Source organism: Geospiza fortis, unplaced genomic scaffold (assembly GCF_000277835.1).
Source record: "Geospiza fortis unplaced genomic scaffold, GeoFor_1.0 scaffold162, whole genome shotgun sequence".
Taxonomy (NCBI): domain Eukaryota; kingdom Metazoa; phylum Chordata; class Aves; order Passeriformes; family Thraupidae; genus Geospiza; species Geospiza fortis.
The window spans coordinates 3,105,521-3,123,105 of record NW_005054316.1 but is presented as its reverse complement, the minus strand read 5'-3'; the positions used below and the strand labels follow the sequence as shown (position 1 = coordinate 3,123,105).

Sequence of the window (17,585 nt, the reverse complement as noted above, 5' to 3'; positions counted from 1 at the left end):
TACTGAAGAAATTATTGATAATTCTGTATAATTATTGTTTTCATGCCCTTTATATACAAGCACTTTGATGTTTAATGCCCTGTTGGTCACTGGCTGTAAAGTACACAGCTGGGCACAAGAAAAATCATGGCTTTTTTCAAGAAACTGGCTAGAGATCAAAACCACCCCTAAAGCCACAGCAATATTCCTAACTGCACGAACCACCAGACCCTGCAGACTTCCCAAAAAAAATCCCATGAAACATTTGGGAAGTTTAAATAAATAAGGCAGAGAGAGCTTGGTTCACTACATGTCACAAGCCCAGCCTTCTGACCACAGAGACCATGGGGAGCTTGCTCTGGTGTTGGCTGGCTTGTCCTCAGCCCTCAGTACTGGGAGAGATGCTGCACTCTTGGTGGATAAATTCCTCATCTGTAAGGTGGGAACAACACCCAAATTCTCCCCGTTTTCACTCCCCTCCCCTACTGCCAAGAGGAAGACTGCTGCTCAGTACAGAGATAGCACTCCTGACAATGGCACCCTGCAGCCAGCTGAAGCCTCAAACATCACTACAGAGCTTATAAAACAGGGTAACATATGGAGAGGAAGAAACACGAGCAGCAGGGTTTTGGCAAAAGAACAGGTAGCACGCCCTGGATCCACTCTCCATTAGCCTTGCTAATCTGCTTGCCTGCAGAGGACAGCTCAGTTTGAGTTTTAAGTCTTTCTGAGATATAATGGACTTCTTAAAAAGCTTTTATTTTAATTTCATCAGATAACATAGATTTGAAGGGGAAACACATATTTCATGACAGACAGCATCATTTTCCCCAAGTAAATAAATATATAAATCCAGGTGAACTAGAATGAACTGCTACAGAGATGCTACAGTAGCATTATGAGGGCCAAATGCATTTGGAAAAGTAAGTTATTCAGCCAATATCAATTTTGACACTAAATGTAAAATTGCCCAAATTACTTCTTTTTTAATAGAAAATGCTGATGCATGAGAAAAGGAAAAAAATTGTTACTTTCCAGGGGTGGGATTTTTTGTTGTTGTTGTTGGTTTTGGGGTTTTTTTGTTTTTTTGTTTTTAATTTGAAAAAGCTAGACTTAGCAGTTATTAATTCTGGCTGGCACTATCAGTGAAACGTTTTTAACAGAGTAACACAACATGAAAGTGAACCTTTCTGTGAATAGAAAAGAATGATTTAAAGGCAAACAAAAGTCCAAAGTGGAAAAATCAGATTATTTTTTTAAAAAAACTGATAAAAAAAGTGCAATCCTGACACAGTGCACATTTTAACAAACTTTTTTTAACCTCAAACTTCTTTCCACCCATATATATATATTTACATTTCATTTCAACAAAAGCTGCTGTTAAAAATTTTACAATTTCCACATTTCCATGAGTACTACAAATACTGAGGATGCACTTCTACAAGATAAAGCAAAAGTAGGATAATAATAACAGAATGTACAAGGAAAACATACCTGGTACAATAATATTTATTAACAGACACTTCCAGCTGACATACCAAAATAAGCAACCAGAAAAGTACCCAACATTTCTCCCCTAAAATGTTTCTATTTTTGTAAGAAGCAGTTTCTCTATGGCAACAGATTTTTACTGGTCGGTTAGATAATTTATTATGATTTCAGAATTGTTGATACATTGTACTTGCTTTCTTTCTTTCTAATGAATATTTGTGAAATCTTGGACGAATCAATAAAACTACACAATATACACTCATCTATTCAAAACTTTTCAATTGATGCTAATCTACAAGTACATCATTCTTATACACAAGATAAAGATTGCTAATGTGAATGACAATGTCTAATAGTGAAAAGATAAAGTTTATTCAAGATTTAAATTTCATGTAGGTTTAATACTATCTTTTATATTCACAGATATATTTTACCCAAATTCATAAATCATCATCTCCAAAGTCCTGTGAGAACAACCAGCTAAGCAATCATTTCTAAACAGTGTTGAGGTGTAACAGTAACTACAAAAAATAGCTAGGTATTTGGGAGATTAATAAAACCCCATGAAAACCTTAAACATATCTGAAGGGGAAAAAAATTCTAACAAGGACAGGTACAATGTTTTTCAGGAACCAGCTTCTACTAGACCAGGTTGCTCAAAGCCCCATCCAACTTGGTGTTGAACACTTCCACAGATAAGGCATCCACAGCTTCTCTGGGCAACCTGTTCTGGTGCCTCATCACCCTCAAAGTATAGAATTTCTTCCTAATATCTAACCTAAACCCACCCTCTTTCAGTTTAAAGCATTACCTCTACTTCAATACATTCATTTGTAAAAAGACAAAACCATCACAACTAAAGCAGTGCCACTGAATGACTACAAGTTTACATTACTTGCTGACTTACATGTATTTTTAAATACTGAACCAGATTAAATTATTTAGCCCAAATTAAACAGAAAATCTGCGGGGAAATTAAAAGCCAAACCCAAATCTCATGACTCTAAAACCCAATCTTTTTATGCGTGTTAAAATGATTATGTCGATTGTTTCTATCACAGATAATTGTTCTGATTTTGGCCGAAATAGAGATATTTTTCTTCCAAGTAGCTGGTACAGTGCTGTGATTTGGATTTAAGATGAGAATAATGTTGATAACCAACTGATGTTTTGGTTGTCATGGAGGAGTGCTTGCACTAAGTCAAGACTTTTCAGCTCCTCATGGTGCCCTGCCAGTGGCAAGGCTGGTGTTGCACAAGAATTGGAAGGGGACACAGCCAGAACAGCTGACCAAAGGGATACCCCATAACACAAGGCATCATGCTTAACCTACAAAGCTGGGAGAAGAGAAAGGAAGAAAGAGATGTTTGGAATGATGGCACCTGTCTTCCCAAGTAACCATTATGCATGATGGAACCGTGCTTTCCAAGACACACCAGAACACATGCCTGCCCATGGAAAGTGGTGAATGAATTCCTTGTTTTGCTCTGACATTCACAGATTTTGCTTTACCTATTAAACTGTCTTTACCACAACCCATGAGTTTTCCAGCTTTGACCCTTCTGATTCTCCCTTCTCTGTGGAGGAGTGACTGAGTGGCTGTGTGAGGCTGAGCTGTCAATGGGGGTTAAACCAATACAACAGTACAAGAAAACTTAGAGCAGGAATAATAAAGCTCTACACAAAGAGACAGAAATAACAGTGACACAAATAACAGCTGCAGTTAAATCATCCAAGAGTACTACTGAATACACAAAATCTATCACCGTGTAGCACAATTCACCTAGCAAGTACACATAAATATCAGTGGAAACATACTTTCCAACTAGTCAATTCTAGTCTGATACAAAATGCTGTCAAGCTAATAATTACAAGAGTATTAAGTTATTTTAGTGAAGAGCCCAACTAATTCTCCTTCTAAAAAGAATAACAAACAAACAAACAAAAAAATTTAAGTTAGTGAAATCTTTATTTCAGTGCTGCCCAAGAGGATTATACATAAATCTTGGGACAATTTTTTTTTTCAAAATTGACCAAAGTTATGACTTATGATTAAGCCATTCTTCAGCAAATGGCAATATTAGTTAGATACCTGTAACCCAAATGACACAACACAAATCAATTTACTGTAAAAAACTGTTACTGATTATTTCTTCTGAACACTAAACCATTTTATAACATGAGATTTTAATACAAAATACTAGAACCTGAAAGTGCATTATATTATAGCATGTGCTATATACATACATATGGTACTTCACTATAATTAACACTTAGTATAAATTGAGGGATAAACCCATTTCCTGAGAAACACTTCATCTTGTACATTAGAGAATGACTTAGTAAAGCTTATTTGATGCGCTGGTTTTGGCTAGGGTATGTTTAATTTTCTTCACAGTGACTGGTATGGGGCGATGTTTTGGATTTGCGCTGAGCACAGGGTTAACATCGAGAAGTTTTTGTTATTGCTGAGCAGGGCTTACACAGAGCCAAGGCCTTTTCTGCTTTTCATACTGCCCTGCTGATGAGGGGGCTGGGGATGCACAGGTGACTGGGAGGAGACACAGCTGGGACAGGTGACCCCAACTGACCAAAGGCATATTCCAGACCTATGACATCATTCTCAGTATACAAAGTAGGGGAAGGAAGGAGGAAGTGGGAGGACATTTGGAGAGATGCTGGTTGTCTTCACAAGTCTCTGTCACACCTGATGGGGCCCTGCTCTCCTGGGGATGGCTGAACACCTGTCTGCCCATGGGAAGCAGTGAATTAGTTCTTTGTTTTTCTTTGCTTGTATGCACAGCTTTTGCTTTCCCTATTAAACTGTCTTTATATCAATCCATGAGTTTTCTCACTTTTACCCTACCTATTCTCTCCCTGATCCTACTGGTGGGGCTTGGTGGCTGGCTGGGGTTAAACCACAACACTGGAGCACAAGACTTGGGGGAATTCAATAATGTACTGGTAAGTCATGAAATAACAGATTACAAATTAAAACACTCCCCTCACATCACTACATAAACCTGACATAACAAACTAAGCAAGTAAATTGTATTTCAAACGCTTCTAGCATAAACAGCAGTTTGGCTGAACTGCACCAAGCCACAGTAACTCCACAGTCAGCTTGCTCTCTAGATGCTTGATTTGTACAGGAATTTGTACAAATTGAAGCATCTAATTCTTTTATCCCTTTAGGGTCTGGATTTCAAAAATGACCCTTTTTTTGCAAAGCCTTGAACCTTTTTCAGTCTAGCATTTCTACTAACACACTGAACAGGAAAATAACCAGAAGTCATAAGAAGCAAAAAGTGGACCCACACTGCATACAAATGGATTGAATATAAGCCTCTAGAAAACAGTGCTTTGGAACTCATGAGAAACCAATTTCATAGCCAAACAGCAGATTATTTATTCCATTTTTACGGAACCTCAACAAACATAAGCATTTTTGGAATTACTTGTCTGTAAGTCCTACTCTCCAATGGCTCCTTCTTTTGCTCAGTGCTACTTCTGAGGCAGGAATGTGAGTTGAAACTTTAGAAAACTGATGTCAAGAACCTGACAACCCCAAATTTTGATCCAGAAACACAAAAAACACCTCTACTGAGAAGCTGCACTAATTCAGTAAATGTTCTCTCACTAGGACACCTAGTGTACACCTTCCCCATCTCATTATTTCATGCAATATAATTTGTTCAATCATAGTTTTTTTACAATTTGAATACCAAACATAGAAAGGTGCACCAAGACTACATTCCAGCCTGATCTATGAAACTTCAGCTTGACAATCCCTTTACTACACACATTTATCATCAAGAGACCAGTAAGCAAGAAGAGACTTCTTAAAAGGCAACTCACTAACTCAGGGCTGGCAGTAAAACAGAATACGAGATAAACAATGATTTTTAGTTTCAACATTAAAGTCTAGCACTCAATGAGGGCTTAAAAGAGTGGGACTTAGATTTACAGATTCATTTGTAAAGCAGCAAGGCTACTGTCATCCAACACTTCTGTCAACATAATAAAACTGTATCAGAAATTATCACATCTTGTTGTGATACAAGAAAATTTTTTGCCCTTGAGTCTGAAAAACAAGTCTTTGAGCAAAGAATACAATTAATTGATCTATTCTGATGAATACAGACATTGTCAGGCAGATTTCAAAAAAATTTCTTTCCCTTATTCCTTAACTAAGATATTAAAATTATGTACCTGCCCTGATCAGTAAACTTAAAGACTGATTTAAAAAGGAAAGCAGTATTAAAACTAAGGCCCCAGTATTTAATAAAATAGCTATCAGTCATTCTAAATCTGGGCTTTGTTAAATCCAAAACATCCATATTTTCACTTGTCAGTGTTGTATCTGTATCAAAGAATACTTGCAGATAAAGTTAAAATGGTATTTATTAAGTACTTTATACTGTTAAAGGACAATAAACCCAATTGATACAAAAAAGGATGCTTTCTTTCTAAACCACAGGACTAAGCAAGGCCTATTGCTCTGCAGCCATGGAGAATCATTTAGCAGAACCGATTAACATTTGACTAAATACTACTGTTGTGTGCATTTCTAATGTTTTTTTATGAGATTCTTACCAATTTACTGTCTGGGTTAAAAAAAAAAATCTAGGCAAATGACATAATGACTCATTAAACCCCTTTAGCCATGAGGCTGTTGTTAATACTGTTAGTGGCTTCATGTCACTTCTTTAATGACATTTTCCACATCAGTGTATTTTCAGCATAAGGCAGACATTTACCAGGGCTCTGGTTTGGTGCCACATGCACACCTGAACATCCTGCTTATCTGCTCAGAAATTGTTACTGACATCACAACAGCACGTATTTACATATCCAGAATTAACAGCCTGCTCTTTAAAAAAAAAAAAAAAAAGGCCATTTACTTTCAGGTGTTGGAGTACAAATGATTGTGCATGAAGACAACAGCATGGTAAAGTACCTCACACATCCCCATAAATGTTAAATGGAAGTTTATTAGATGCTGAATAAAACCTAATTTGACTGAAGCATGAGACATATATATCTTCTGCAATTCAATTGCATTTTATTGTCCACTGCAGACAAGCTCAGTTTTCTTGTATGTATTCAGAATGGAGACTTAATGAAGCAAAAAAGCTATACCCAGTATCAAATTCTTTCTCAATTGCTTTTTATTGCCATCTTGGATTTCTCATTTTCTTCACTTGTATTCCTTTTCTAGTCTCATAATAGCTTGAGAAAAAGCCATATTTCAAAATCAAATATAAGCTTCAGGCATAGGCTGATCCTTTTGAACAGCTATTTTACTGTGGTTTGCAATTCTGTATAGTTTTCTGTTTTCAGTGTTCACAAACTAATTAATTACATGGAAATTAAACTTCTGCAGGATTCTATGGGGATTCAAATAAAAGCAAAAAAATGGCAGGGGTGTGGCATGCAATATGTTTTTAGACCTTCTTTCCCCTTGCTTACTTCCTTTAAAAGAAAAAAAAGAGCGCATTGTTTTACTTACGTTTAGTTTAATCTAAAGTATTTAAAGAGCAACATATTTTCCAATCAGTGGTTCACAACATACCTAACTTACCTTACTCGTACATGCAGAATTGAAGATGCTGCCACATGAAACAGTTCATTCCTCAAGTATTACAACCACACTATTAAGACAGCAGTAAGTACATGGTTGTGAGTAGGTATGTGTGAGGTGGGATGAGAAAGGAGACAGGTGGGGCAAAAGAGAGAAAAAAAAAGACACAGACACACAGACACCCTACAATCCCAAAGCAGTACAGACTCCTTCAAGAAAGGAATGGTTCAATAATCTTCAACAACATCCAAAAAAAGTTATTGTTTTTAAAAGTGAAGAAACCCAAGTGAGATGAAAAGAAGTACATAAAATTTCCCTCCAGAAGCATTTCAGTTACTAATTTTCAAGACAACAAAAAGTTGCAAAATAAGAGACCACAGAACCGCAGGTCAACCTTTCCAGCAAGCACATCCCAAAGAAGGGAACAGCTCTAAATTTGACACAGTACTATCACATTGAGATTCAAGTTTCTCTCCAGCTCCAACTTTAGCTCAATAGAAGATGAATCATCAGTGAAATTTAGCTTTCTGTCCCATGATTTTCTGTCATCCTCATAAAGTATGCAGATCATAGCAAGTTTTAAATGAGGACAACCAGCCTCCTTGAACAGTTCCACTTTACTTTCATCACATACCTTGACTGACAGACTAGAATGTCACTAAGCATTGAACAATAAATGCTCTGAACACCAACTATGTGATATACTTTTTTAAAAGGAAATGGCCTTTATACACAGAGCTAGAGGGTCATGAGTCCTTCTACTATCCACAATCCTGCTGACCAAAGAAATGACTGCCAATATGTATTTTCTGTAGTGAAACAATCCAATCAAACCACAGGAAAATTTCAATGCAAACAATGCAAACACAAAACCTTTTCCACATCAGCCTGTCATGATTTCTGTGTTATTTCATCGAGAAGTACACCAGACATTTTATTTTGGAAACTGTAAGAAAGTTCATCATCATTTTGAAGACTTCTTCTTCTAAAATCTAATGATTTTATACCCACAATTACACTATCAGTGTACCAATAGCAGATTTTTATTTCACACCCAAGTGAGAACTTCACACTCAGAGAAGAAAAATAATGTGTCTTTTGTGCATGTTGTTTTTCCATCAATGAGTGAAAACTGACTGCAATTAGCTTTGGGCTCCAGTAGCATATTAGTCCCTTTCAAGCATCAAAGTAAAAATTCACAAAAGAGTAGGAACTCTGTAGTGTTCTAGTCAAAACTTCCACCAGCTGCATCCACTGAGTCACTCAAAGATCAGATCAATTGTTGTACCAAATTTAGGTACCACAACATATGGCATCTGACAATCAATGTTTCCCAAAATTGTTCAAGGGGCAATGTATTAGAAGAAAGTTTGGCTACATATCCTAGAGGTTCAAATACGAAGTAATTAGTTGCATCGGCAAAGCCTTTTTGTTCATCTAGAATGCCAGAAATTTTGCATGGGTAAGACTACCATGGACAGGAGGGTTCTAAGCAGGACTTGAAAGAGAACATTCTTTAGAACTTGCAAAAAGCACTTAAGCACTTAACCTTGACCAAATGGTACTTAGGTACTTATTTTGTTTGTAGTATATAGATAGCTGTATTTCTGTAGAACCGTTCATACAGTGTACAGGGCTCAATCCCACAAGTTTCTGCACATCATGCTAGACAGGTATCCATCACATAATGTGGAAAAACCCATGCTCCAACATTTGGCTTTCAAGCACTACTACATAGAACAAATAAATGTTACTCATGCATCATTCTAGCTAAACTCTGCAGACAGAATCAGTTGGAAACAGCCAGACTGAAATTTTACGAAAGCCACATGTACTTTTTTCATCTGACTTCTCACAGAATAGGAAAAACTAGTATCTGTGTGCACACACTGTCTCTCCAACTTCAGTAACAGGAGAACATAGTTATGTTTACCCTCTCGATATTAGAGTCAAACAATTTCTATTAAAATCAGTACAGAAGTACAACAGATATGAAATCTGAGAAATTTAGGCCACCAGAGTTAATCTATCAATATTTGTATTAAGACAGTTCCTTATAGCCCTTTTAATTCCCAGGCAAACTCCGCGGCTCACAGCACCTCTCTGCCAGTTAATCATCAGCTGGCCCCCAGGTTTCACTGCAGAGCTCTCCTTGTGCCTCTGAAGCAGGAGCAGTGTTTGGAAAACACTACCACCTCACCTTTCTCTGCCTCTGTGTACACCCAACTCAACTGTGATTGTATTTACCAGCAAGACCCACAGCCCTTGCCAAAGCAGAGAACAAAAATTGATTGAACAAGGCACAGAGATCTACAGAATTGCTTAAAAAAGCTCAGTGGGAACTGACTACATTTCTCACAGAGTTAACAGTCTACCAATACTTGAGATAATTTGAATAAAAACATAAGCCAGAACACAAAATAAAGTATATAACATGATTTAGTGGTCAATAACAAGAGTGAGAGGAATGGAAGAGAGATACATAAAATAACAGAAAAAACTGCCACAAGGTCACTGCTAGAAAACTGCTGAGCCCCGTTTAAACGGCCAAGAGGATGATCTACTGACTGTAACAGAACCTACAAATCCAGCTGCAGCAATACATTTATCTTTCCTTGTTCCATTTTTATGGAACAAGTGTATATGACATACACTACCATCTGCTGGAAAAAGTGCTGAACTGATCCACTAACACAGAAGGCGGCTTTTGGGTTTTTGTTTTGAGAACCTCTTTATCATCACACTTACCTGAAGCAGATGCAAAACAACCTGGGATGTGTGGAGACCATATAGTGCTGTAAATTACTGCTTCATGGCCTTTAAAAGTGCATAATGACTTCCCCACAGCTGGATCCCACTGAATAAAGGAGAAAAGACTGTTGAGACGCAGAGTCAGTAAGAAAGGAAAGGTTTCATACATTGAAAAAAACCCCAACTTTATACACATAGAAAGGATTAGATGAATGTTTTTTAAAAAAGGCACTTGTACGCTTCAACTGGTATCATCTGAGAGTTTAAGCAACCTCTCAATTAAAGCAGAATTTCAGCTGCAGGATAAAAATAAACAGGAAAAGAGAATCCATGTTGTTTCGTAACACAAAGGACTAAGAGATCCAAAAGAAATCACACTTTTCACCTTCAACAGAAAAAACAACATACCAGCTTGGCTGTTTGATCCCATGAACCAGACACCACTAGCTGCTCTCCTCTAGTTTGGCTCCAGTCAACACTATATGCCTGTAGATGACATAAGAGCATAATTTAGAAGGAGCATTAGAATACAAGTTTCAGGCTGTAGTTAGCCAGAATTTCACAAAATAGACTTGGATTTGCAGATTGTATCCTAGTCAGCTGGAAAAACATACCACTGAAGCAGAGCAAAACTTGCCAACAATGCCATTTACCTGAACAAAAACGAAATGTAGCCTCTCAGTCAGACATTAAAGGTACATACAGGCTAAAAAAAGTATCTGAAAAAGCAAAGATGGGCCAAAATGGAGGAAAAAAAAGTTGTAACAACATCCACATACATCTGCCATCACTAGGAGTCTACCACTTTAAAAGCCATAATTCAGACTTGATTTCTTATCACTAATCCAATTTTATTCAAAGATCTACAGTTTCCAACTGGTAGTCATCTCTCATTGTAAATGCCATCTCTCTTGACAGGTGACTTTGAGATTTTAGCTGACTAACAATAAATGCTTTTTTATTATATCCAATTCTCCTAAGAAATATATGTTTTAAGATACTCCTGGTTACCATCTTTTCCAGGTTCTATGGCATTCTTTTTTTTACCATCCAAATTCTCAAACAAGTAAAATAGAATAAATTAAAAACTCACTTTCCCTCATAACTACTCATTTCAGCTATTAAGAAATTGCTTTCCACTGTGTAGTTGAAATAAGCTCCCTCCTCCCTGACAGCATATTCTAATGCTGGCCCCTGCTTTGACAGAGGATACCTTAACTCCACCCCTCACTGCTGATTTTTCAGCTCTGCTGCCTCACAAAAACAAATGCACTAAGGTAGTTCTTAAAATTATTTAAAATCCTCAAGTCTCAAGTACATGTACAACCTCCATCTTCAAATTCACATCTTTAATGGATGGAAGGTGCATTCTGTTTTGTCTGGTTTTACCTGACACCAAAGTGATTCAATAACCTGCAGTGGGACACAAACCATTTCAGTGTAAGGTGGACAAATATTAGATAAAACAGTTCATTCACTTCACCACCTGACCCCATCAGAACTCCCAGGGCACTTCTCAGAAATGTGGTCACTACCTACGAGAGTAGGTGGCACTGCTCTCAACAGCCGGGCCACTAACCACTAAGGATTCATACTCCACCTGGGATAATCTAGTTCTAGCACAGCACTGGATATGGTCTGCAAGTCAGCAAATATTGGGTTTGTCTTGGATAGATGAAACTGTGCATTTAATAACAGCAACCCTGTTTTGAAGGTGGAAGTGCTTGGATCTGTGTTGCCAGATTAAAAAAGCAGAGTAGCTGAAAGGGAAAGAAATCCAGCAGCTGTCTGGAAGTCTTCTACGGAAAGGGTCCTGTGTGAGAATGGAAATTGAGGCAATATTTAGCTATTTCTGAGCATTTTCCTTTCTAAGAAATATTTCAGTCTATGCTAGCTTAGATGAATTGGTTTTCATCTATTTGCTTATCTTCCAGAAGTCGAACACAACCACTGCCCAGAGAAAAACAAGCTATTTTATCTGCAGCTCTCCTTTTTTATTTGACAAAGTCCTACTTTCCATATACTGAAAGCCAAACTGCTCTAAGAACCATTTTGTACTGAACTCCCTTCCTTGAGGAGCTTACAGCCCAAATGTACAAGACACTGGGACAGTACTTAACAAAATCCATATAACCAATTGAGACGTAATTATTTCGGGTTTTTTTACCAACCATACTGTTGACTTTTCTTACTTTTGTTAGCTAACTTTTTATACTACAGTTCATTAAAACATGCTCCTTTCCACTCTAACTCTTCCACTAAAATAGTAACAAAGGAAACACACCAGTACCTCTCCATAGATTCTAAGAACGGAAGACACGACACTTCTCCAAAGGGGCTTCCAAGCTCCTCACAAATATTTCTCTCTTTGCCTTCGAATCTGTGTGGTGGCCTGAACTCAACTCCTAAGCTGCTGCTGTTTGGAAATGCCCCTAATTGTATGACTACACAGTATGCCTCTTTCACGTAACAGCTCAGTGTTTAGCTCTCATATTCAAGATTTTCCAGAGAGAAACAGATCTTTGGGAAACAGGCACCTGTGTCACACAATCCATGTAGCTGCCATTCAATACATCCTACGTGGGATGTATCAGATCTACTGCAGGGATAAGGCAAAGCACACACAGGGCTCCCAGCTGCCCCCCAAGCTATCAGCACGTAGATCTGCAGAGCAGGTGCTGTGACACAGGCCTGGGCACATATGGCACACAGGGCTGGCACTGCTCAGCGCTCTGCAGCTGCAGCAGAGGCAGCGGCACCTGGGCAAACTCTGCTTCGGGCAAGAATTACCAACAGAACAGACAACAGGCTCAGGAAAAACAAGAGATCCTGTCCATTTGGCATGTGACAGGTCTAGGTAATAGGGAGAGGATGAAAAGAAGACAGTGTGAACAACCCAGTAAGGTTCACTTATACTCTTCTTTCTTTCTCATGCCATCCTCCAACATAAACTTATAGACACTTCAATGGAAGCTGTGTTGACCAACTGGGAAAGACTAATAACACAGCATATACCTTAGCTGTTAATCTTTTAGTGCTTTATCTTCAATCATAAAATAATGAACCCTAGCTTATTCCTAAACAGCAGCAAGAAATGCCTCAGGCAGGATGAAAAAATGAAGAAAAAAAGATGTAAAAATATAAAAAATAGCTTAAAATAAATGTTCAGGTTCACTTTACAAGACAAATTTAATTCAAGCATTCTGTTATCTCACAATCCAGTTAGATTTCATCAAAACCAAAGTAAATTAGACTAATTTATTCATAAAATTCAGCAATTAACTAGTGCTGGAATAAAACTCATCGTCCTTTGATAATGCAAATTCACTCTTAAATTAAAAATGCACATTCTTTTTGAGAAGGAACAATGATCTCATTTAGAAAAAAAAGAAATAGATCCCTGTCAATCATGCATTAGAAATAATATAAAATGCAGTGAAAAAACTGCCATTAAAAATGTCAGATAGGGATTAAGGATTAGGAACGTAGTGGGAACACTGTCTGTGCCAGTGTTTGCCAGAAATTGCTAGGTAAATTCCTTCTGAACTCTACCCTCTTAACACAAGTTCGTAAAGAATCAATACAAACCTTTCATATCTCACAATAAACTCTCACTTAGCCCATGTTTCCTATACTGTCTTTCTGAGCACAGCTGAATATGTCCACCTCCCATGCTACCAGCTCAGCTAAGACATAGACATAGAAATGTTTATTTCACAAACAACAGATGGTGTAACAGAACCAAATAAACTTACTGACGCAATTTCAATGAGAAAATGGCCGAAACAAACAAAACAAAATTGGTACTATGCTTCACCTACATCTTTCTGTAACTACTATCAGCCTTTGAACATTATCAAAATCCTGATCACAACTAGAAACTTCTCTCTCAAAATTCTCACTTTATACAGTAAGTGTATTAAACCAAAGTAGAAAAACTACAAAGAAGTAAGCTACAGAAGATGGGCTCTTGTGTAACTACAGTCACTCAGCTTTTAGCTTAGTGCTTCATATCTGAAAAAATCTTGAGGTTTTTGGGAATGAAATTGAATTCCCTCAATCAGCTTTTTGACTGCATATCTACTACATTATTTTATTGAGATTGATGTCCTTTAGATAATGTATCAGTAAAGTCAGTAAAATGCAGGCTGAAACTCATTAAGTGAGTGGAGGGTTAGAAGGAAAGCTTAAAAAAAAAGGAAAGAAAAATCACTTCAGGGAAAATATATGTACTACAGAATAGATATCCTCAAAACTATGCAAATATATTTATGAACTTGAATATAATATTCTTCTCTACCCATACACCACTGCTCAAAAAAACTGAGATTTTAAGAAAATCAAATGCAACAGCATCAAACCAAGGCTAAAAAAACATACACACTGTCTCAACATTTGACTGCTGTTATTTGAGTAGGATCTCAAGATGCTAGGAGGGAAAAGGATAAGCAGATCTGAGCGCAATCCACTTGCTAAGGATCTGCATAATGTGCATCACTCCACAACCTCAAGAATAAGACTGATGTATCAGCTGTCTCATTTAGACCTAGCTAATAAGGTGCTCTAAAAATCACAGCGTAACTGCAGTAATTTCATACATCACAATGATTACTTAGGCTGTAAGGAACCACAAATGCTATTTTCAGAATAGATTAGATTTGTGTAATCAAGCAGCACATACTACAGTGTATGAACATGCCCAAGAATATGTACATCCACTTTATATTCAAGTTATTAATTCAAAGCACAGACCCAAAGAAGTTAGAAAATAACAAGCTGCTTTTGATTATAAGACTACAAATAAATATTTTAATTATTCCAACATAAGAGTATCTATTACATTTTTTAAGTCCGATTGATTTACCTCCAGAGTGTGCTCCTTATAGACTTGCAGTGGACCTTTGGTTTTAGCCATATCCCAGATTTGCAGAGATCCATCTCCACTACAAGTGATTAACATGCTTTCATTGTTCTCACTCCAGGTCACATCAAACAGGCCATCATTCCAGTCAAAACTAAATTGACAAAATGAAGATATTTGTCTGTGAGAAAGCATGACATAAAAGTCTGGACTAGTTCCATGCAAAGAACATCTTTAAATCGCCCTTTTTACCATTCTAAACAGCATTTTTACATATTTGAGTTTCAAGTGAATTTCCTATTAATTTACTTGTTTGAATGTCAATTTCTACAACTCTATGCCAGAATAGATTGATTAAGTTAAAGCATAAATGTGCCAAGGACCTTCAACACACAAAGAAGGAACTCTGATTCCAGTCTAAAACTTGCCACACAAACAGAGGTACAACACGGCTCAGTCTGATTTATGGTTTCTCCAGAATGTAAGAGGCAGTTTGTTTCTAACAACTGTGATAAAGAAAGAAATAAAACTGTGCTGGGAGAGCCTTATCCAATTCACACCACTATGAATCTGAGCCACAATGAAAACCCAACAGAAACACAGTCATGAATTTACTGAAGAACTCTACACTCCCTTGAAAATGCTTTCAACACACCTACAATTCACCATATGGTATCTGATGCCATACATTAGTTACTCTGCAACAGCTACCAATTACTGCAATATTATCTGATGAGAAAAAAGAATGCCTACTCCCTTCTCACTGAAGCTTTAGCTAAGCTTAGGTCAAATTTGATAGCACCCTGCAGCAATGATCAGGTGCACATGGAACACTTTGATAAACAACACAGTCTGTGGGTCAGGACTTAAGAAGACTTTCTACCACAAAAGAAGTGGACTCACTGAAAACAGAAATTAACTGTACTAAACCAGAGTACCTACCAGAAGAAACAGTGTTGAACATCTTCAAAAAGTCTTGTTTTACAATTATGAATCAAAAAAAGGTTTCTTGGAACATGATTAATTATTTTTAATCATTTCCACATCAGCCACCTTAATCTAAACAATCACTGCTTCAAGACTTTCCTTAAAACATTTTAGGTTAATAAAATGCAGACAAGTATTAAACCCCCTCCTTCCTAACCTTTCTCCTCCTTCCATCCACAACAAAATCCATCTCCTTAAAACCCCTAGAAAACTGTATCTCCTAGGAAGGACCTCCATGACCTGATGTAGCTTCCTGCTCTATTTTCAGCATAAATCAATCATAAGGGTATAAATCTAGGTATCAAGGCACTATTCCTAAAAAGGTAGAACTTACAATTTCAAGCTAGGGCAGAGAAGCTGCTCTTAATTCACATTGTCAGTTTTCTACAAAATGGTTTACACTACGGAAATGGTGCAAACCAGATGATTTCCCATAACAAAACCGAAGAAATGTAAACATATCTTTTGTACTGTATGTAAATACAAATACATCACTTTCTATGTAAATAAAAAGACCTGCATTCAGTAGTTACTTCAGAATTGAAAAAATACTTTATATCGCTAAAAATAACCAAAAATATTTCAGTTGCGCCTGGTACTCACAAGTACAAAGTAAGTTTTTATCTTACAAAAAGAAAAGATAAACCTGTATTACCTCCTGAGCAGAACAATCCCAGCTTCGTTTTGTTCCAGCACTGCCAGAGTTCCACAACCTAAACCAGCAAAATGAAACAAAACATCACAACTAATTGCCCGATGCCAAAGGAGACTGGGGTGGTTCTGAAGTAGCTTCAGTGTGCAAACACAAAGGGCGCATGAACTTTAAGAAATCTTAAAATTACTTAGCCTTAAAACAATTACTTGCATAATTAAACATCTTGTGGTCTCATGTTCTCTAAAACAGTAATTAATTTACATCACATCATCCTGGTTTAATTTTGGTTTTTTGGTGGTGGGGGTTTTTTTGGCTTTTTTGTTGTCATTTTTTTTTTAATTTTACTCCAGTATATCTGTCGGTGAGGTTGAAAAAGACTTGCTTATAAAGCATGAAAGTGCATTTTCCCCATGGGCCTCACATGACAGACATACCAACATTGAGCTCCCTTTTGTCTTTTTGGTAACATAGCAGACCAAACACTTTTTTCACCCCTTCCTGAATACAGTAATACAAACACAGCTCACCAAAACTAAATAAATAACTCAGTTCTGATAAAACACACATCGGTTTTTCCTCAGTTCTGATAAAACACACATCGGTTTTTCCTCCTTATCTGATGGGGATATCATTAAAGTAATTCTACACTTGGAATTTTTCTTTTAAAATGATGTTTTAGGGAGCAATATTCCCACTGGAAATGGAAAATATGCCAGTATTGAAGAACGCTCAGCTTGGCTCTCTCAAGAGACCACAGGGTCAGCAGGGCCTGCCTGGACGCTCAAGGACTCAAACAGGAACAGCTCAAGAAGGTGCAGAATCACAGCATGAGCTGAGCTGGAAAGGACCCACCAGGATCGAGTCCAGCTCCCGGCCCTGCACAGCACCATCCCAAAGAGAGCATCCAGAGCATCGTCCAAACACTTCTTGAGCTTCTGTCCGACTGGGTGCTGTGACAGCTTCCCTGGGGAGCCTGTTCCAGTGCCCAACCACCCTCGGGGTGAAGAACCTTTTCCTAATATCCAACCTAAACCTCCCCTGACACAACTTCAGGCCATTCCCTCGGGTCCTGTCACCGGAGAAAGTTATCTTCAGACATTTTATTCACACTGTGTACGTCTTTACTACCACATTTATTCTCGACCCTATCAAACGAGCGCTCCTTCCGAGAGCGTTGTGAGAAGCACCAGGGCAGCGGCGAGCTGGGAAGAGGCGGATCCCGCCGGGCTGTGGAGGGCGAGGGGCAGCGCCCGCGACCCCCCCGGCCCGCCCGCCGG

The 17,585-nt window shown here is 37.8% G+C and overlaps 1 protein-coding gene across 1 annotated transcript in view; it reads right to left on the bottom strand.

Moving 5' to 3' along the window:
• The window catches only part of PEX7 (peroxisomal biogenesis factor 7), a 44,696-nt gene that overhangs the window by 23,317 nt on the left and 3,794 nt on the right, over positions 1–17,585 (bottom strand). Inside the window, exons 4-7 of the mRNA XM_014306643.2 lie at positions 16,309–16,366; positions 14,670–14,820; positions 10,214–10,291; positions 9,803–9,911 (exon numbers count right to left, since the gene is read on the bottom strand). Of these exons, the coding sequence (XP_014162118.1) occupies positions 9,803–9,911; positions 10,214–10,291; positions 14,670–14,820; positions 16,309–16,366 (396 nt within the window). The remainder of the gene's footprint in view (positions 1–9,802; positions 9,912–10,213; positions 10,292–14,669; positions 14,821–16,308; positions 16,367–17,585) is intronic.